We start from the raw sequence: 22,676 nt of genomic DNA on the forward strand, positions 1-22,676 counted from the left end.
TAGTGACAGTCTTCCCCACTGCCGTAATATGAATTTACCGTAATATAAAAATCTTCAACATTTAACTTGTTTCCTGGCTTATTAGTAAAATTTAATCCTCACTTATACTGGGGGTTTGTCTCTACTTCTGTTATTCCAATACTTGCTTTGAAAGGGAGGTCGGTCTTTATTAACTCCACAGTAATAATATTTCTATATACAACAAACAGCATTGGTTCTTTTACTGTATAGAGTTTATGGATGACCTGTAAGGTATATTAGAGCTATTTGATGAAAGCTTCTTTTATGCTAGAGGTAAACTGTTGGGGAAGAATTCCTTTTTATTCAACTTGGAACCAGTTTTTCTATGCACAGTGGTGACTCTTCCTTTGCAAGAAATACGTGTACTTCAGTTATCTAAAAATCTTTCCTGTGTTTTTCTGTATGCTTAATATAACGCACTATTACATAGCCTTGTCTGTGGGGCTTGCTGAAATCTTATTCTTGGGAAAGCCGCCTAGAATTTTCATGTATACTACAGCAAATTTTTAGATACTGTTAGTGATTGTTTCATGAAACAGCCGGTTAATGAGACCTTTGATTTGGTAATGTGCAGAATCCAGTTCAGAGTCTGAGTTAAAGGCACACTTTGTAAGAGTCATCAGAGTGTGTTTGATTCAGCAGAGCGACAGCTAATGTAGAGAGAGGAACAATTAAACCTCAGAAGTCCTCTACAGTTATGCTTAATTTTGAAAAGAACTGTGTTACAATGAGAAAGTTGTCTCTGAATGAAGCTAAAACCTGCAAAATAAATATTTAACTGGTGGCGTCCTTAAAGAGTTGTGTCCAAACATAGCTGAAAGCATCATAAACCCTGGCAGATGTAATGTGAAAATAGACAGGCCTCAAAAAAAAAATAAAAAAAGGTCAAGTATCAGCTCGCTGAAGGAATCAAAGATTTTACTAAATCCTTCTTAAATACCTCAAGAACAAAAACCCTGCAGAAGGTCTGTGCAGCCAGTTGATTAAGTTATCAGTATAAAAGAAGTACTCAGAAAGGGCATGGCTACTGCAGAGAAGCTAAACAAAATGGTGTTTACTGCTAATTGGGAGGATTCCCAAACTGAAATTCCTTTGCTGGGGGGGAGACAAGAGGGATTGACCTAAAAAACCCTCAGGGATGAAATTGCTTAGTTGCTAAGGGAATATCTGATCTCATGCTTTAAAATCCCTGGGTACCTGAAGTCTGGAGGATGGCAAATTTCATGCCAGTGTTTAAACCAAGAATGACCAAGAGGACTGTAAGCCTGACATCCATACCAGTCAAATTTATAGGTATTGTATCAAAGAATAAAAGTCACAGAAGTAAGTGGGATCAACTTGGGAAGAGTCACTAGGGTTTCTTTAAAGATAAGTTCTGCTTTACAAATCTCTTGGAGTTTTCTTGATGGGGGTGAGAAAGGTGTCTAAGATTTAGATTTGCAAAAGGCTTTTGGTAAAGTTTAACATCAAAGGCTTTTGCACAGCCATTTTATAGGAATGCAGGGCTTTGTAGATTAAAAGACAGGAGGAGGGGTAAATGATTGATTGTTTTTTTTTCGTGTGTGTGTGTAGGAGGGAAGTTACCAGCGGAGTTTTTTAATATTTGGTCTTGGGTCTGTGCTGTTCAGTATAGTAATAACAGGGATGGTAAAGGCAGTGAGAAGTCAAACGAGAAAGTTTGCTGTGTTACTGTTCTTCAAGGCAGTAAAGAGAGGAGGAGAGAGTGAAGGAGTGAAGGATAGCAGGAGGCCTGTGTAGAGCTGAGTAACTGGCCCACAGGGTAGCAGGGATTGTTGGAGGCTGCATACATGAAACAAGAAGATGCTTCGGCCTGGAAAAAAGATGGATGAGAACCTATGAAAGAACCACACAGATGGCAGAACATCCACAGGTCTCCAACAGATACGTAAGAGTATGTTGTAGGTGAAGATATTTCCAAAGAGAAAATAGAGGAGTACATCAGAGAGAAATCCTTTGGTAGTTACTAAATACACTGACTGTGACAAGCTCAGGAAAATACCTGAAACAAAAAAATAATTGGAAGAGTATTTGAAGGAAAGTATTAAATATGGTTGCAGTGTTCTTATGATTCCCTGTTGTCGCTGTTCAAGGTAGAATACTGGGCTATATTCACTCCTTTTCTGTACTGGTATCACTGTTGGTCTATTATCCAGTTGCTTGAACTGGTGAATTTGATATCTGAGATCTATTTTCATTCATACATCAATAAGTATATAGGGAGTTAATGTAAGTTTTTTAAATGTAGCTGTAGATAAGAAAGAGAGATGGTTTTTTGTGACTAAATCTCCCGTTCGTTTTCCTTTCTTTCTTTCTTTCAGTATCATTTTATGGTGATAGCTTTGTGGAGCTGAACACGACAGAAGCATCCTCTCAGACATTCTTACAGTTGCGGTTTCAAACAAGCAGGCCACATGGACTGCTTTTTCTTGCAGCTGGGAAGAACGATTATTGTTTAATGGAGCTACACTCAGGAAATTTACAGGTATGGTTTATAACTATAGCTGAAAAGATACAAGTAGTCTGTATTGTTTAGTGTTTTTCTTCAAATTGTTGACTATAACAGGTCTCAAAGTTTATATTCTAAAAAAATGGAAAAATCATATAATGATAATTTCAAAATATGGTATTTATTTCTTACAATGATAATCATTAAAATTTGCCTCTAAAAGCCTTTGAGATCTCTAGATCTTAAAATCAAGATCATTGTGTTCAAAGCATGAGGTTCAGTAGAGGCAAAATTTCAGATTTGATGATGTTAGCATCATAGAAAGTGTTTGGATCCAAATAATAGTTTTTCTGGAAGGTCAGTTCTTGAAAAGATCGTTGTCACTGGGTTCTTAGGGGTTGTTGGTCCTAGCAGAACTGCAGAGGAGTCCATTCCCTCTTCTGCAATTATTCAAGTCATATTTGTGGTGGCAAATAAACCTACACAAAATTTTAGTGGGATTTTTTTTTCAATTATATTTTGTAAATTATGTAGTTAATATGAAAATTTATGAAAATTAATCTATTAATTATATATTAATATATGATTGTGAAAAATACCACTTTGGATTTTGATAGTTAAAATTCTGTCTCTTGCAGTTGAGGATTAACTTTGGCGTGGGGGAACGAGTACTGCATTCTCAGCAAAGATACCAGCTGAATGATTTAGCTTGGCACCTGGTTGAACTACATCATGAACATGATAATGTCACATTGGTAATTGATAAACATCATAGAACTAGCACAAAAATGCCTGGAATTCTCTATGAATTAAATATTGATTATGGATTCTACGTAGGTGGTACTAGTAAACTTGATGTTCCCTACCTGGTTGGAGCACTGCCCAATTTCCGAGGATGTATTGATGACGTGTCTTTCAATCAGCTAGATATTCTGATGCCTCTGAGACCTTCTCCTGGCTTTAAAAATGTACATGAAGTTTCAGTGGGATGCAGTGATGAATTCTTTGCAGGTGAAGATGAACCCATTAGTTTCTTCAGTTCCAGATCCTATGTTTCTTTCCCATCATGGAATGTTGATGATGAGGGAATCTTGGAGTATACATTGCAAACCTCAGCTGCTCGTGGATTGCTGCTTTACCATCCTGGGCAAGCAGGAGATTTCGTTGCAATGGAAATGGAAGATGGATTAATTAAAGCCTATGTTGGAAAACATAAAAGTAGAATCCAGCTTTCCTCTTCTAGGTATGTCAATGATAGTCGTTGGCACTACATCGAACTGAAGTTTACTGCAGAATATTTGCAGCTGACATTGGATGAAGAAACTGTGAAAAAATCATTGCCTCCCTACAGCAAGCTGCCACTTCTGAAAGGATCTCTCTTTGTAGGTGGTGTAGATGACAGCACGCGATCAGAAGTGATTAAGTTAGAGCTAACTTCAGTGTCTGGGAAGTATGCCAGAGGAGGGTCCTTCAAAGGTTGCTTAAGAGATCTGAAAGCCAATTCAGAAAAAAAATCGCTGAAGAATGTTCTAGTAACAAAGGACATTTCAGCTGGATGTGAAACAGAGAGTGCTTTTAATACAAACCTTTCTCTAGAGATGGCTGTAAACAACCCTACTGTGAAGACACCCCCAACATTTGCCATCTCCCCTGAAAGCTCTGTTTCTCTGGGCAAGGAAGACAAAAGCCACCTTTTAGTTCTAAGTGACTTGATTGTGCTAGAGGGTGGACAAGCTTCACTTGAATCTAAACATATTAAAGTCAACTTAGACTTTCAGAAATTAGGGATTCATCAATCGCAAATCCTTTTTGAAATAAAGAAACCACCCTCTCATGGAGAGTTGAAATTAGATGTTGAACCAGAGCAGGAGGCAAATACATTTTCTATGCAGGACGTGTGGCAACGGAAGATTCTTTATGTCCATGATGGCTCTGAGGACACTTGTGATTATTTTAATTTCTCCATTTCTACCAGCAGTGAGAAGACTGTGCCTCCATATTTGCAAGGAAATGAGCAGCATGTGTTTAGCATTACTGTCACTCCAGTAAATGATGCGCCTGAGATCACACTTCCCGAGGGAAACTTGCTGCTTCTCTTAGAGAACTCAAAGAAACGTTTAACTAGTGATCTGATAAAAGTCCTAGATAAGGATACAGATCCTGTGTATCTCAGTCTTTCAGTGCTTGGAAATATGAATGCAGATGCAGGGTTTTTGGAAAATTCAAAGCATCCTGGAAAAGCTATTACTACTTTTTCTAATGAGGACTTAAGAGAAGGTACTGTTTTCTTTGTCCACACAGGCGTCAAGAACTCAAGGATTGTTCTGAGGGCGAGTGATGGTGAGAAAGTGAGCAACACTGTTGTGTTACGTGTCATGGCAGTTCCGTTGGATTACAGAGTTGTCAACTGCTCAGGAATACAACTACTCCAAGGTGATACAGCTCTGATCACACCTAGGCATCTGGCAGTTGAAACAAATGCCAACCTCCAGGAGCTGGAGATACGATATGAGATCACGGAGGCACCTCAGTTTGGGGAAGTCCAAAGGCAACATTCAAGGGGGGAATGGAAGCGAGTCAACTCTTTTTCTCAACGCTCTGTTCAGCGCAGCCGTGTGAGATACTGTAGCACTTTTAAAGAAATTCAGCAGGAAAATGTTACCGATCAATTTAAATTCAAAGTTAGCATAGGAACCAGAATCAGTGAAGAGCATGCATTTCCAATCAAAGTGAAATGGTTAAGGTACAGTTTATTGAAACATGCTCCTCTAGAAATTGAAAAATCAAAAAAGCAGTACTTGAATTCAGATAATCTTTTTGCTGTAATTGTGGATCTAGAAGTACCTGAAGATGAGCTTCATTTTAAATTGCTGTCCCTACCAAAGAATGGACACATACTGCTTAATGACCAGCCTTTGAAAAAATATTCAGTCTTTAGCCAGAAAGATATTACTGATCAAAAAGTGGCATATGAATTAATCAGCAGATACCATGAAGACAGCCGTGATTCATTTAGATTCCTCATTTCTACGAAGTATCTGGAATCAAATTTATACGACTTTGAAGTCTACATCAAACCAGATTTCACAAATATTATTTTGACTAACAATGGCCTAACTGTTACTGAAGGTGAAGGAGAGTTAATAACAAGCACAAAATTGTTTGTGCAAACACCGGATAATAAAACTTTCCAATATAAAGTTATACAGTTTCCTAAGCATGGGAAATTAAAACTCATTAATTTTTCAGGCTCATTCGAGAGTAATGACAATCTCACCACTTTCACTAACAAAGATATAACAGATAAGCGCCTTATGTATGTGCATGATGATTCTGAGACAGCATTTGATGAATTTCTTGTCAGAGCTTCCAGTACAGAGTCAGGAAAGTGGGCAAACTTTGATCCAGAACTAGAACCTTTGTCAGTAGAAATTAGATTCAATGTTTCTGTCCAACTGAAGAATGATGAGAAACCAGTACGTGTAATTGATAAGATATTTAATGTAGTGAGAAATGGGCAGCGATTATTAACTTTGGCAGATCTTTGCTACCATGATCCTGATTCTGATTTTGATGATGGACAGTTGCTGTATACTAGACGTGGCATTTCCAATGGGGACTTGGTGCTAACAAATGATACTTTGCACAGACTCTACCAATTCAAACAAGCAGACCTGGAGCAAAAGCGAGTCCTGTTTATACACCGCGGTGCAGATTTTGGGCGTTTTGTGCTGTTTGTGACAGATGGCAAGCACTATACCTCTTTGCTTCTAGAAGTTAGTGCCACTGATCCTTACGTTAGGTTGGCAAATAATACAGGCTTGTTGGTTCAAAAAGGAAAAGGGGAAGCTATTACAACAGCTAACTTAAGTGCTATTACAAACCAAGACATCAGAAATGATCATGAGATTACATATGAGATATTCTCTTTCCCAAAATATGGAAGAATATATGTAAATAATTTATTGATGGATTCCTTTACTCAACTTGATCTGATAAAGGGGTATGTGACCTACAGACATGATGACAGCAACAACCTTATTGACACATTTAACTTTACCATCCGTGCTAGAGATGTTCATCTGGATGCTGGAGTGCATGTTCGCATATATTTGGAAAGTCATCAGTGGCCACCAAGGATTGTGAACAAAAACAGTCTCTTAGTTGAAGAAGGAAAACCAGTTAAAATCAGTAAAGGAAAACTGCAAGTAAGTTAAAAATGGACTCCATTTCTCTAATCTTGTAGCAAATTTTCTTCACTGCTTTCTCAGCCATTGCAATGTCTTTAGTCTCACTGTCTTCTCTAACTCCTTTTGGTTTTCACTAACATGACTGAATTCTGGATACTTAATTCTGGAGAGACTACCACTAGCAAGCTTCCATTTCTAGAAAGGAAATGGGTTATGCCCATAGTCTCTGACTCCATTACATATTGGTACTTGAGAAAGCTAAGATTTGTAGATACTGCACTTTTGTATTTGTTTTAGTTATGACAGTTGTTTGTACTTAATGTTCATACCTCATTCTTAGTTGAGCTGGTGAGAAATGCCAAGGAAGAAAGGGTTTTGTTGCATTCAGTTTGGGGTTAGCTAGTTGTCTGAGGGTTGCATCCAAAATTTTAAAAACATCAAGTCACAAACCTGAGGTGGTTTCTCTTTGGTTAACACTTTCCTCCCCGTTGTTTGCATGCAGCCTTTCAGTAACCACCATGTGGGGGCTCCGGCAGCATGTGGCTGTGCGGCTGAAATCCTTGTTTCAGGTGGGAGTTTGCAAGGCTTAGGCTATTAGTTAATTCTGCAGTGTGTTCCTTTTCAAAATTTACAAATTTGGGACTACATTATTTAACAAGTCTACTTGAAGTATTACTGTGTTGTATTAAGAATTTGCAGATATACCACATAACCCAACAAAGGAATGCCAATTAATTAGGCAGACAATCCAAGGGTTAAAAGTGAAGAATTCAGAAGAGAACTAAAGAATTTCTCCCATTTCTGTTTAAATAATTTTGGGGTATGTTTCTGAATTTAAGGTCGTTCATGAAAACAGTTCTCCATCTGAGATTGTGTTCACCCTAAGACAGCTTCCAGTACATGGATACATTCGTAAGTTTTCCTCCGAAGAAAGTTATCTCAGTGCTGACCAAAGGCCAGTTTTGAGCTTCACACAGCAAGATGTTGATGAGGGCAAAGTTCAATATGTGCAGACAGTTTCTGATCAACTAGATGACTGTTTTTCTCTGGATGTGACCAACGGTGTCCGAACAGTGAGTGGAATAGAGATCTCTGTAGACATCATCCCCAGAATGATTCCCCTGGAAGTACAGAACTTCACAGTAATTGAAGGGGGCTCAAAAGCCCTGGTGGAAGACTATCTAAGAATTTCTAGTAGACACTTTGCAGGACTCAGCTGTGAATTTATTTTAATTGAGCAGCCAAAACATGGGTATATTGAAAACTCGCGTGTTCCTGGAATAAAGTTAACCACGTTTACCAGAAAACAGGTAATGCATTTAGATCTACTTTGCTGTAGTCACAATTAATTATTTGCTCTGCTAAAAGCTCATTTTTGCCTGCAGTGGGATGATTTGGTGGGAGGTGGTGATATGCATGAGTTTGAGCTTTATTCTGGCCTTGTACTGAAGATCTTTCTGCAGTTGCTAGCTGGTCATTTGGGGTGGGGAGAGAGGGTGCCTTGTTGTGGTGGACCACAGCACTTCCTTGTGTGCCACTGGTCGTCACAGTAGACTGATGGGCCACTCATACTCAGGCAGAGTTGTTGATACTTTGGAAACTGAAGACAGACAGCCTGTGGGTCTGTTTTGAAAAGACCAGAGGAAATAGTATGTAGATTGAACAAGGAGGAAAGTGGAAAAAAATTATTTTTTTAGGTCATGTCTTTGCTCACAGAGAGCCCATATATGCATAATAGGCTAATTTTCAGTCTTTTAACTCTTTCAGTCTTTTAACTCTAAGAAGCAAAACTGTACTATAAGTCCCCATCTACTAATAATGTGTTTGGTTTATAGATTACAGAAAACATTGTGGTAAATATAGTGGCACGGGATTTTCCATTTTCCTTTCAGAGGGAAGGGGGAATGCCAAGACTGGCAAGTTAAGATATTCTGGCTAGAGGAATGGACAGATGAGCTGTACGATTTGCTGTTGTGGACAGAACAAAGATAGAGGTACAGATCAGACATGAGCATAAATAAAGTCTTAGAAGTCATAAAGAGTTGAGGCAATAAATACAGAGGGGCATGACTAGACTTGAATATTTTTGGTTTTTTTAAAAAGTGTTTTCTTTTAGCCTCTTTAATTGTTCTGGTTGTTATATTTTTCAGGTGGAGCAAGAATTAATCTACTATGTTCACGATGACAGCGAGGAACGGATGGACAATTTTACTGTGATAGTAAATAACACGGAATTGTGGAAACAAAGCTTGCCCCAAACTGTGTTTGTAACAGTTACTGCAGTAAATGATGAAGTTCCAGTTATAAAGGTTAACAGAATTCTTCGGGTATGTTTGCCAACATTTTGAAATGTTAAAATTATTTCTAACCTGATAAATTTAATGCACCTTCATTAACAGAGTATTAGGTTTGTATCTGGTGGGATAGTCAATATAATAAATGGTCAATATAATAAATCAGTGTTAATGAAGGGAGACAGTACATGTCTAGTGTTTATTTAGGGAGATTCTAGTCACCATGAAGAACAATTTTCTGCTGTTGTAATGTAAAGTTTATCTAGAAGGCTGACTGAGCTTTCCTTTAATCTAAGCGTAGCTTAGAAAAGTACCAAGAGTAGCACTGATGAGGGTGCAAACATCTTACTGTTGCCTTCAGACCCTGTGCCTCTTGCCAGTAAGTGTACCGAAGGTTCAGACCTGCTGAGGTGCTTTCTGCTGCCTGCTCCTCTCCAAAACCCTAGTGGGACAGGACAAGAGGAGAGAGCAGCATTCTCAGTTGCACCACATTAGAGAATTGTCTACATGTTGGATATTTCTGATAGAAACGAGGAATGTTCCCTTCTTTAAAAGTTCCTGATAAGAATAATACAATGCAGTCTGTGAAAATCTAGACTATTAGAAGTCATCAAAATATTAGTGCAGGCACTGAAGCCATTACTGTGTGATACTGTGAACAAAAAAAAGGACATGCTGACTTGTTCCTAACTCTGCACCCCCAAATTCCTGAAGAAAATTTTAAAATTGTTGACTAATGCTATCTTTTGCTCTTAATAAGTATAGCTGGCTTTTTAATCTTTTGATCTTGAAAAAAGCGACTACTGTCACTTCAGTTTCAGTGCTTTTCCAGATCTATTTATTTATAGGATAGTTATTTGTTTGTGTTATAGTAGCACTCGGTAACCATAACCAATTTATTATGGACCCTGTGCCCATGTAAAATAAAAAGCCCCCGCGTGTAAAGACTTCCAATCTGAGATCTGATGAGCAAAAACAAATACGGTGACTTTGAAAAGCAGAATGAAGTTGGTTATGTGTCAGCTAGTGAAACCATGGTGACAGTAAACCATCTAAGAGGTGTCAAGACAGAAGAGATATTTTGGAATAGGTTTGAAAGAAGCTAAGCGGAGTATTTTGAGGCTGCATCATGCCCGGGCACCTAAAACATGCATTTAATTTTACATATTTAGTTGTGCATTGCAGAAGCAAAATAGATTACTAGAAAGATTATCACAACCTTGTGTTGTATTTAGCCTTTTCACATGAGAAAAGACTTAATTTTTAAACAGCTGTAGTGGTAGTATTGTGCACTTTCACAGTGACAGCAGGTAAACTGTGATAATCCACAGACGCCCACAACACAACACAGCCTGCCCTGTGCAGAGACTGCTGGCAGAAGGGCAGACTCACTTCACAAGCTTTTGAGTGGTACAGAGTAAAATCTCCCCTGGTTAAAGTAATTACAGTGGTACTCTACAGACATCAGCACAGCACGCAGTAATGTTTGTCTAGTCTCAGACAAGAAGGATATATGTCCAGTCAAAATTTTTCAGTGTCTCTCTTCTGGTGCATTGCTGGCATTGAACTGCAGTCTGTTAACAGAACTGAGGCTGTGCAATGCACTGCAGTGCAGCATATGGATTTTTCTAAAAATATCTATAAGTCTAGGCTTTGCAAGAACAGTGATAACACAGCTTAACCCAGCCAAAGTTTGTCCTCTCTGCTAGGGAGGCAGTTTGCACACCCAGAATCAGGATGCTTTAGGCTGTGGTTTTGATGTGGTTTTGCTGGTTGTGCATAAGCTATTGCTGAGAAATGACCTTTATTTTTGTCATGAGAGGGTACTAATATGCACACATATGTTGGATTCATGTGCAGACTAAAACAAAGCTGGCAGTTGAATTATGTACTGGGAGGAATACACCGAGATGATCTTTCTTCAAAGCAAACTTGCACATCCCCAGTAGGTGGGAGAAAATGGATTTCTCCTGGTTCTGCTAAGTGCTGGGATGAGCCGGTGATACTTGCTTGCCCCATTTTCTAGCCAAGCAGTTTGTGGTCCTCAAGGACATGGCTAGTGGTGAATGTGAAGTAATAAACTGCGTGCTACTTTTAAAAAGGGGGAAGCTCTTTTGTATGTTTTGAACGGTTGGAAATGTACAAAATGTACAAAGCATAAAATGAGGGACCAGTACCGTGAAAGCTGAGATCCAGTAGTACCATTTGAGTTAACTGACGTTTAGCACCTCAGAAATTTTGTGGATCTCAATACAAAGAGTTAGAAAGAACTGTTGAACAATTGAAAAATAGGTCAGTGTATGGCATCTGCTGTTGGGAAATAGCTTCTGTAAAGAGCTGCGTTATGTGGCCAGTGATGTTGGCCTGGATATATGAAAGTTAATTTGGGCCTTTGTTGTGGGGCTTCTGGCTAAATGCAAGAAACCGTTGAGCACGAGTACACATGTTGAATGAGGCCTTCAACTCTAGCTCCCTCACTTCTGAGGCATCCATAACATCCCTTCTTCAAACAACCTTGTTTGTTGTCAAAGTTATGAACACCATCAAGGTTATGAACACCATGGGAGGAGTTTCAGGAGCACAACCAACCAAGCATTTTGGGACTTGTTTCTGATTTTTTCTAGGAAGTGAAAATAAGTGTTTAGGGGTTTGGTTGTTTGGGTTTTTTTTGACTGAGAATTTATGACATGCTTAAGTATTTACACTAACATAAGGTATAAGATACAGAAAATTCTACTGTCCTGAGAGCTTCTCTAATGTATGCTAGTAATCCTTGCATTTAATTTAAAGCCTTTCTATTAGAACAGTAAGTGCATGAGGGATATGTTTATTTAGAAACTATACACCATTTTTAGTATAACTTCCTAAAATTTCCACAGGTTCTACGGTCATTTGTTTTTTCTGGGGTGGGAATAGGGAAGGGAAATAGGATATTTTAAAGAAAATCACTATTCTGGCATTGTCTGCTGCATTTATGTATGTGTTTAAATATGTTTATGCGTAGTGATGCTGTGAAATGACTGTATCCTCCTGTTGCCACAAGAGGGCCGTATATTCCTAAAATTAGATTTTTTTAAAAAGCAAATTCAAACACTGATTTTTTTTTTTTTTCTTTAAATCACTTAACTAACCAGAGTATTAAAATGGCCGTGAATATAGAGTGTCTGGTAGCATATGTAGCATGCAAGGAGATACTGATAAGCTGAGTGCTGTAAGTAGAGCAGAATGGATTATTTGCCAGCAGGCAGGGTTATGAACCTTTTTTTGGGCCATGCCTGTGGAATGTGTTAGGCACATGCAGAATTAGTCTAATGCTACATCCTGGAAGTTCTGATACAGTTTTTGTGGTGGTCTTCAAGGAGGACTTGATCCCAGATGTGGAAAATAAGCAATTTGTACAGGATTAGCAGTATCCTTAGTGTCCGCTTCCCTGCAGCCCTTTTCAGCTCTTGGATCTCCTTTCATTCCTCAAGGATCATGTTGCAGGTCATAGAGCACCTCAGCATCTATAATACTTTAAAAGCATTGTGTGTTAGTGTCCTGGAACAATCGAAATAGACAGTGGCTTTATAGAAAAAAAGCTCATGTTTTCCTTTAATAAGATAAAAAATATCAAAACTTTTGGACATTTAATGAGTCATTTGTAATAACATGTTTGCATAGTCCTTTCTTACGCTTTTGCATATTCTGTATGTGACCTTTTCTGTGTGGAACGATATGAATCAATTGCTACTGAGGTGAGTTAAAGGGTCTCAGTAAAAAAGCACACTAATGTGCTTATTTGATGCCACTCAGTAAGCCAGCCTTTGCTACAAGTTATCATCCTGTGTTTCAAAGGTGATGTCTTTTATCAAACTTTGATAGTAGTAATTACATTACAGAGAAATACATATTTCAAGGGAGAAAATAGCTATTTCCTGGTTGCAAGATATTTTCTATTATAAAAAGTAACACAGTTTCTTTTTCAAACTGTTTTTTGAATTAGAAAACACATATAATTTCATTTTAGTATCTCTTTTTCCATGGCACATATTTTGTGACACAATGTAGTCCGAGATCTTTCCTCTATTGAAATGGCAAAAAATCCCAGTGGCTTTAAAGGATTTTCTTCCATGGCTTTTATTAAAAAGTAAAATTAATACTTAGGGAAAAATCTGTGATTGCTAATTGTTGGTTTTGGCAGAGGTAAAATGCCCTTTGTCAAGGATCACTTTTCCTCTTCAACCATTTGGTGTGATGTTACTACCAGATATTTGTTAAGTGTACTAAGACCCTAGGAGGATAGGAAGGGACGATGCAGTATGTGTTACAAAGCTCAAGCTGAGATTTTTGAAGGGTCAGGCTCTTAAGATTGTACACTATATAAACTCTGCGTGGAAAGAATGTGGATAGTTGTATTGAATATTTGGGAATTTAATTTCATGTAGAGATAAGTATGTATTGTTCTTTGTCTTTTGTCTGTAATTCCAAATAAATACAGCGAAGGTGAAGAGTAAAATGGGCTGTTGCTTATAATTTCCAGACAAGGAATTATCCAGTGAGATGCAGATGAAGCTCAGATAGCAGTCCTTTCTGATTGAAAGAAGGATCTTGCAGTTTGTGCATATCTCAAGCTAAAAAAACCAAAAGCATTTAGATTTACTAGAATTAATTGATGGGTTGGATAACATCTTTCCAAATACTAGTTAGCTATTTTGTCTGTAAGCATGACCTTACAAAGTGCTAAGCAGCTGTTGGAGGTGTTGATTCCTTCATCTCCCACTGGACTGAGCACCTCTGTGGGTTGTTTGGTGCACTGAAAAAAGGGCCTTTAGTGCAAGTCGTTAGAAGGAAATAATGCAGCTACAAGAAGCGTCCCATTTGTATTAGAGATGATGCTGTCCCCAGGCTGTTTTTCTTTTTTCTTTTCTGCTGGTGAATGTAGAGCATATTGAATGCCTTGCCTGCTGTGAAGTACATGACAGTAATATTCATGTGTATGTGTTGGAAAGGAGCTCCTTGACTCAGTTATCAAAATACAATTTTGTTACGTTTGTAAGAGTTTGGATAGTGCCTGACAAATATAGCACTCATGCTGCATCTGTCTAAAACTCAAACTGATGTAGGGTGTATTTGCTTGTATTATTTTGTGGTCTTGTCTTTTAAAAAGCACTTGTCAACATTAGCGATTCCAGTCCACAATCAGAGATTTGGGTGGACAGCAAGGAAACATGTCACAGCTGCTAGTGTTGCATAGCACAAACCTTTATTCTTTCTTTTTCTTTGAAGGTTTTTTCCACCCCTGATTTTATCTTGTGTGCATTTTCTTTATTAACAATATTATTATGTTTTTCCTAGGTGTGGGTGGGTTCAGTCACAGAAATAACTATTGATGACCTCTGTGCAGAAGACAAGGACTCCTCACCATCAGAACTGATATATTCCATTACTCCACCTAGCAATGGGCACTTGGCTCTGAAATCTTCTCCGAACAAGAGCATCCTTAGTTTTACCCAGGCTCATATAATTGAAGGACAGCTGGTATTTGTACACAATGGTATGTGGTTTCAAAAATACAACCTCTGTTACCAAAATATTGCTCCTAGTCAGTATATTTGTGTTTGTAATCCTTTGAAGATCTCCCTGTAATGTCAGAAAAATCTCAAAGCACCGGTTATGTGATACTTGATCTCACAAACTAAACAGGAAAGGGTCTGATGGCTAGTTAAATGTGTGCTCACCAAGAAACCTTGGTGTATTAGTGGTTCAGTTGGTAGCAGCCATCTTTCTGAATGCAGGCTTGCAGTAGGGGAACGTTGCCTTGCAGCTTTCAGAGATAATGAAATCCATTTTTTTTTGACAATTGTAATTGAGAATCTCCTGAAGCCGTGCTGCAGTGCAGAGCTATTTGTGGACCAACAGTCTCTCAGATACCTGCCACGGTGTTCCTGAGCAGCTTTGGGAAATGAAGTTATGGGTCATCTGGGTGATGTCATCCTCTCTTTCAGACTGTGGAGGAATTCAGCTTTAACCACTGACTCTTTTCTGCCAGCGGCCAGAGCTTGGGTTATTTGTGCTGCTGCTGCTACAGAGAGAATGTGTGAGCAATACAAAAAGAAGTCAGGGCAGCTTCATTCATCCTTGAATGGCAGTGCTGGGAAGCCGCAGGAATGAAGATCCCAGCAGGGTTCCAGCCAGAGGAAGAGGTGGGGCTTTTTCAGGGCAATAGCAGCGTTTCTTCTGCTCCGGCTCTATTATCATGTTACCTCAGCTCGAAGAGAGGAGGTGCTAAAGTAGGAATACACCAACTTTGGAGAAGGAGATGGAAGAGGTGCAGCACTTTCTTGCCTGCCCTGAGGTAGGCTGGAATTATTTCCAGTCTTCCCTTGGGTGCAGCAGTCACTCTGTGCTGTGTCTTCGTGAAGGCTTGGTGCAGGTTAAAGTGCTCTGACTTGCGATGCACTGTCTTGCAGAGCGTGTATGTGTTGCTGAAATTGCTTTACAAGCAGCTGCTGGTGAGCTGTAAGTATCCTGCTCAAATAATTTGGTCAGGAAATGAAAGGTCAAGAGCATGGCAAAAGTGAGCCAAGCTCTTTAAATTTTTCCAAGGGAGAATTTGACATGTAAAAACCCCTATGGTGGTAGGTTGGTGGTAGTCTCAGTGTGAGGAAATGAATCCGCTCTGTGTTCCAGAAAGGGCAAATGCACATCTGTAGCCTTAGGAAGTGAATCTTGATTAATAAAAGTAAAAAGAACAGCAAATTTAATTTTCCAGTGAGTGGGAGTGTGGGTTGTACAGTATATTTGAAATGTAAAATTGCCCAGGTCATATGTCATCTCTTGCAGCTGCTCTGGCTCTGCCATCTGCTCAGCCTTATGTCCTCCAGTGTTTCAGAAAGTACTTTGGACATTTGCTTCTTTTTTCCTTTCTGAGTTTGTGGTTTTCTTTCCTCCTTCATCTTGGACTGTTGCTAGAAGTGTACTTGTTACTCGTCTTCTTGCTCCCAGCCTTGTCCTGGGCCTTTTCACATCTGGTTGCTCTCATTTGGCTTTTTACCCCTTTTCTGTTGTCTGTCTTTCTGCTCTGTCCATTGTCTTTAGTCTTCTAGTGTGTGCAAGCTTCTTTGGCTCCTCCTGGGAAGTACCCCCACTTCATGTTCTGCGCAGCCTGGCATCTGCTCGTCTACTCTCTCTAACCCTTTCCAAGAGGAAAAGCAGCATCTTCTTGGCTAAGGCAACTCTTCCATCCCCTTCTCCACGTGGCACTGCAGATCTTTTACATCTGTACATGGCAGTGACTCTCCATCCTTGGGGTCTTTTGTACTGCCAAAGAAAGCACTACTGCACTTTGCTTTTATGCCTCTAATATTAGACTTCATAAATTTTCCTCTTCATTTCTGCTCAGTCTTGCGAGTTCCACTATACTGCTTGTTCTGTGCTGTGAATTGCAAATCTCCCTTTCTGTTCTCATGTTTCCCCCTTAAATTTTGTATTTGTTTCCTCTGTAATCCCCGGTTGTTCTGTCAACAGCATACATGCAGAACCAGAACATGCCTTTCCTTTTCTGTACTCCTCTTTCAATGTGAGAATTCTTTCCCTTTTCCACCCTTGCTTCACTCCAGGGTGCTCCCATCCCGCTTTCGCAGTATGGGGCCTGCCCTTAAACCCTGCCGATATTTTCCTTAGGGCAGTACTGAATTGAACTCTTGTTAGTTCTGAGGTCTCTGTGTCTTTGCAGTGCAGTTTTTACAGTCCTCTTTCTGGTGTCCTTTTTATCACCTCTGATCAGATACGCCTTTAAAATTAATTATGATACAATAATATGTGCTCCACCCGAGCAGCAATTCAGGATTTAGCTCCGTTCCTGACTCTGCTGATGACAAAATATCTGTGTCAATTGGGCAGTTGACCTGCATTAGCCAAAAAAGCAAGTGAGGCTTTTTTCGCAACCTGAAGCAAATAGTACAATCCTCAATGCCTTTTTCAAGGGCACAACTACTTGTGCATTTTCATCAAGAAAAAACATCAGAGAATAAAAGCTTTTAAAATAAAAACAGTATGACCTGATCTTCCAGAGCTGCTTCAGTGCCTGGCTGCATATAAGAGCATTGCCTGGGGTAGTTGTTAACTATAATTTCAGAACCCGCATTTGATTCTTCTGATATGTTAATTTATAGTTAGGCAAGGAGTGCTGATCTTTAAGTGAAAGTATGTGCACCCTCTCACTTTCAGGATATATATTCGTGTAGCAAGATCTCATGGCTAAATTGGGCAAAGCAAGTAGAAGAGCAATGCTAACTGTTTGCAACAGTTAACGTTTCAGTTTTTTATTTTCTCTTTCTACCTAGTTAAACCAATTGGGGAGCCTCTACTTAAAGCAAGATAAAGGAAGCTGTGTACACCTCAATAAGTCAGTTCTGAGAAATGTATTTTTACAGGAATCTGCTCAGATTCCTGGAGGTATTTTGCTATCACTTGTGCCAAAGTACATACAGGTCCAAAGATGAAAGAAAAAAATGTGCATTTGTTATGAGTACACATAACCTCTGAAATAGTTTAAGCTGTGACAACATACACTCTTCAGCAAAGCTGAAGTGATGCAAAGAGGTGAAGGAAACAACCTGAGAGTTTATTCAGTCTTTTAAATGTAAATCAAAATGAAAGAACATTCTAGTTGTTTTTCTTCCCAAATTCCTTCTTTGCCGAAATAAGGCTGCTTAAGTGCTTTGGTCCCTCCTAAGATATAGAAGGAGTAGGAAATCTGGGAGTCTCCCCCAGGTTTAACTGTCCCCCAGGTTCCCAAGTAGGAAATTTGTCTCCCCAAGTTTACCTTGGTTTCAGCTCCACCGGGCTCAGTGAAGAAAGAATGGAAGGGCCGTTCTGCTAATTTACATCTAAGGGATGTCTGTCCTTCAGTGTAAGCAACAGCCAGTAGTTCTTCATTGTGAAGGTGTTCTATGCATTATTAATTTATTTAGTTCTAATTAAGGTACAAAGGTATTGATCAAAAATTGCTTCGGGATGACTTCAGATATATGTCACTGTAGCCAAGACCAAAAGGTGTCCAGTGTATGTTTGTATGTTTGGGATGACAAATAGAATAATACAAGAATAAATTTACATTTTTGTTTTATACAGGAGCAATGTCTGGAGGCTTCAACTTTCAGGTAACAGATGGTTTGAACTTTGCACCTCGACAGATTTTTAGCATCACAGCTCGGATGCTAGTCATTAGCCTTGAAGTGAACAAAGGACTCGGAGTCTTTCCAGGTCTGTTCTTAAATATTATCATGGTTTCATCTACTTGAAAAAAATGCATAATATACGGTTATTTGTCAGATAGCTAGCTGGCTAAACTGTAGAAAACTGTACCTGGGAACATCTATCTGTCTGATTTTTAAAAGAACAGTTATGTCTTCTCAAACAACATATTGCTTTATAGTTTTATAATCTTTAATTTTTTCATATGCACATGTGCTTGGAGTCATGGAAATTGGCAGTGAAATATATAAGCACAGTGTGACAATAACACCGTTTGCCTAAGCTCTGAACATTCCCCATTCAGCTTTGTTTAAAAGCTCTATACTGTATTCATATATTTAGAGGTGTCTTAGCTGGTTGTGATTTTGCCTGGTAAAACCAGAGTGAAGCTTGTCTCTGTGAGATTCTGAATAACACACGAAAGCATGCCAGATTGCTAGTTCGCATTCTTACTGTTGGAGCTGAGTTACGTATGGAGAGCAGCACAGACTCACTGATGAATCAGGAGGACTGAAAACTTTGATTTGTATTTGTGCATTTGGAACTAGTTGGATCAGCAGCTGAGTATTTTTTTTTTAATGAAATCCTGCTCCTGCAGGAGTTGATGTGTTAAGAGAGTCTCACTAGAGCCATTTAGGGCTTTACATTGGCAAGAATAATCCCTCATTGAGTTAGTAATCTAACATTAATTGCAGAATGAAAGGAGAAATGAAGATTAGTCTTCTCTCAGCGATGATGTCTTGCATCACACTTTTGTTTGTGCTACCTTCTTTTTGCTCTGAACATGATCTGTGTAGAGAGAGTGAGATTGAGACTTGGTAAAGCTCTATAGGTATTAATCTGTAGCGTTATTTATTAATTTGATACAGAAGAGAAGCACTTTAGTTTCTTAAACTTTCTGAATATAAGCTGCATAAACAAAGGCTTGCAACAAAAGCCACTTTAACAGAGGCAACAAAAAATGAGATTGTAGCAGCATGATCTTCTAATTCAGTCGATATAAATGGGATGCACATAAATCCACTTACAAAGTTTATTAATCTGCGATTTTGGTGTGTAAGCTTGCCTCAGGCACAGGGATTTACAAGAATTCTGTCTTAAGCCAAAGATAATTGTAAAAAAAGTATGCCTGACACTTCCGTAGACGGCAAAGTCTCTAGACTCAGTTCTCCAGTTTGCAAAATACATTATTTCTTTCAGCACTGCAAGCTGTATTCATCTAAGCCTACAATTTTTCCTGAATTCTTCCTTACTTTCTGTTAGAAAAATTCCTTTTTGGTGTTAAAAAGTATTAGTAGCTTTTTCACCTGTTCTCTTTATGATACTTTTTAGAGACATTCTGGAGCTGCATGGGTTTCAGCTATACTTGCTTATCATGAAATGACTATTACAGCAATGATGGTGCCAAATGTTTAGTACAAATAAAAACAATAGCCAGTGTCCTGTTATATTTTATAGCACTGCGGGAAAAGTTAATTTTGAGACAACTTGAAGACTCTTCTCTCTAGGGAAGTAAAAATTAAAGAATCACAGAATGGTAGTGTTGGAAGGGACCTCTGGAGATCATGTAGTCCAACCCCGTGCCAGAGCAGGGTCACCTAGAGCAGGTTGCGCAGGAACGCATCCAGGCGGGTTTTGAATGTCTCCAGAGATGGAGACTCCACCACCTCTCTGGGCAGCCTGTTCCCGTGCTCTGCCACCCTCAAAGTAAAGAGGTTCCTCCTCATGTTGAGATGGAACTTCCTATGCTCAAGTTTGTGCCTGTTACCTCTTGTCCTGTCGCTGGGCACCACTGAAAAGAGCCTGGCCCCATCTTCCTGACACCACCCTTTAAGTATTTATAAGCATTGATAAGATCCCCCCTCAGTTTTCTTTTTTCCAGACTGAAAAGACGCAAGTCCCTTAGCCTTTCTTCACAAGAGAGATCATAGAATCATGGAATGCTTTGGGTTGGAAGGGCCCTTAAAGATCATCTAGTTCCAACCCACCTGCCACGGGCAGGGACACCTCCACTAGATGTTCCAGTCCCCTAATCACCTTTGTAGCCCTTTGCTGTACCCTCTCCAGCAGTTCCCTGTTCTTCTTGAACTGGGGAGCCCAGAATATATCTTGAAGAATTTGCCATGTTTCATGGCTGGATATAATCTATTCTTTCAAGCTTATTGTTCTGCAATTTTATAAGAGCATGTACTGCTGTCTTCTTTTGTGTTGGATATACCAGATTTGTTTATATAATTTATTGATTTTTTTTTTCTGCTCCACAGAAGCTTGTTTTATTCAGTGTGCTAAGTAAATTGACTGCTAGATATATGATTTTTTTTCTTATATATGCTAGATACCTATGATGTGAGGATTTGCTCTCTTCAGGGAAGCAATTCCTCAGAGAAGGAATGAGCTGAGTTGCCCTTTGAGAGCAACCTGACCTGTAGGTATTTGGAAGCAGAGCTGTCTAAGCGGTCAGTAGATGAGATAATTCATAACTGTTTAGCAGTGATAGGCAGAATGCTCATGCCAAAGCACTTTCCAAATCTTAAACATAGGCAGTAAGAATGGATGCCGAAATTAATGGCCTCATCCTGTTGCATACTACTTTGTACAGATTAGTTCGTCCCTACTCTGCATCACTCATCCTTGTTGTGTGTCTTCCTCCCCTGTCTCTGTTCCTTTCCCCTGTGTTTGGGTGGGGTTGGTTTTGTGATCTCTGCTCCCGTGTTTGGGAACAAGCAGGCTGTTCTCAGTTCCTTTTCCTTCACCCAGTCTGTTGTCTGGCAAGTAACCTTCCTCTCCCTGTTGAGGTGTCAGACCAAAGCAGAACTACTGTGGGTGCTGAAAAGGTTCTCAAGTCTTAGGACAGATGTGGGTGAAGGAGAAGGTTATGTTTGGTGGAGGATCTCATTGAACAGGAAAGTGTGAGAGACGCTATTGTCTGTGGCCCTAGACTCTATTTCAGCCTGTGCTGTGCAGTGAGTGAGATCGGGTCTATTAGGAGCAAACGGGGGCTTTGTGGTACACATCCCAGACATCCCCATGTCCCTGCACTGTGGTGGTGGTGGAGGGATAACCTGGTATGGTTGTGAAAAATTGCAGCGGTAACTTCCATCACTACAGCATGACCATGTTTGAGAGTTACTCTGTCTTACTCTGTTAAGGCAGTGAGGCCCGATTTGCATAAGCAGAAGGTTATTGAGAAATAACAGTTTGCAGATACATGTGATCTGATTAGCTGTTGCTCTCAGTTGTACATTCCTGACCACATCTGCTGTACGCACAACACAAGGTGGTGCTTCCCTCTCTGTGGTCACGCAGAAAAGGGGAAAAAAGAGAGAGGAAGAGGAGGGAGCCTTCTTGAATTAGATACAGCGTGGAAGAATTTTTCTAGACCTGAGGGACTGCTTTGCTTTTCAAGGCAGTATGGAGATAGAGAGGCATGGGAAGGTAAAAAGGGGAAAACAGACAGAGACAGAGATCTCATTTTATTGTATCAACCCTGTTTCAGAGTAGATCTGGCTTGAAGCAGGGCACAAGTACATGTAAACAGGCAGAATCCTGATGTTACTAATGTGTTGCAAGACATCTCCATTCTTCAGTTTGCTTACCATATTTTTTTCTTTGAAATATTATAGCAGGAACATGTTATTTTGTGTTATTCCTGTATAAACATTATGCTTTGTCGAAGATCGATTGACAATTCAGACTTCAAGGATATATACTGCTAGTATCTGAAGTTATGTATTGATAGCTATAAATGCTTGTTGCTCAAGAAAAAAAGAAAAAATGTAAAAATGGAGGCAGAAGTGGGGTCAGGGGGAGTAGGATTATGGAAATCTATTGCTCCTCCAAAAATACCCTTAAACGTGAGATTTAGTTTGCTGAGTGTGTACTGTAAAACAGTGCATCAAAAAGAAGCCAAATAAACCTTCTTTTTTTCTTTCAGGAAATTACTAGGTTTGGTTTTGTCACAGCTATGTCAAAAATTGTCTTGGTTTGACTAAATGCCAGAAAGGTCTTTAGAATCCTTATAATATTTAAGCCAGAAGGTATTGTTCAGTGTGGTGCTATGTGTTAGAAGGATTTTGTTACCTCTCAGTGTCCATCCATCTTAATAATACATTGTTTCAGTTCAGGCAGCTATTTCTGCTGTGTGATGGTCTTCCTAATTTCTTTAATTCAGTATTTATTTTTTAATTTCATTTAATGAAAATCATCTTTCATATCGATAAGGTGTGGTTCAAGCTTCTGATAATAACTGATTTTGGTTTGTGTGTTCACTAGAAACTTTGCTATGTTAAGGTTTCTTTCTGACAAATCACCCTGCCTTCTGTGGGCATCTAGGGTAACCAAAAAACATTAACAATAGTGACTTCAGCTGGAGTTTGAATTCAGTTCTAGACAGGTAATAGAGGAACAGGGCTTCTTATACATGCTCTACTCCTTACATGGGGTTGTTTTTGCAGAAGCTGATAT

The 22,676-nt window shown here is 39.2% G+C and overlaps 1 protein-coding gene across 1 annotated transcript in view; it reads left to right on the top strand.

Annotated features, from left to right (window-relative positions):
- LOC128902761 (chondroitin sulfate proteoglycan 4-like) overlaps nt 1-22,676 on the top strand; it is a 41,365-nt gene that overhangs the window by 8,569 nt on the left and 10,120 nt on the right. Inside the window, exons 2-7 of the mRNA XM_054186260.1 lie at nt 2,361-2,524; nt 3,127-6,696; nt 7,518-7,988; nt 8,829-9,005; nt 14,310-14,508; nt 18,090-18,221. Coding sequence (XP_054042235.1) covers nt 2,361-2,524; nt 3,127-6,696; nt 7,518-7,988; nt 8,829-9,005; nt 14,310-14,508; nt 18,090-18,221 — 4,713 coding nt within the window. The remainder of the gene's footprint in view (nt 1-2,360; nt 2,525-3,126; nt 6,697-7,517; nt 7,989-8,828; nt 9,006-14,309; nt 14,509-18,089; nt 18,222-22,676) is intronic.

This window comes from Rissa tridactyla, chromosome Z, assembly GCF_028500815.1.
Source record: "Rissa tridactyla isolate bRisTri1 chromosome Z, bRisTri1.patW.cur.20221130, whole genome shotgun sequence".
Lineage (NCBI taxonomy): Eukaryota > Metazoa > Chordata > Aves > Charadriiformes > Laridae > Rissa > Rissa tridactyla.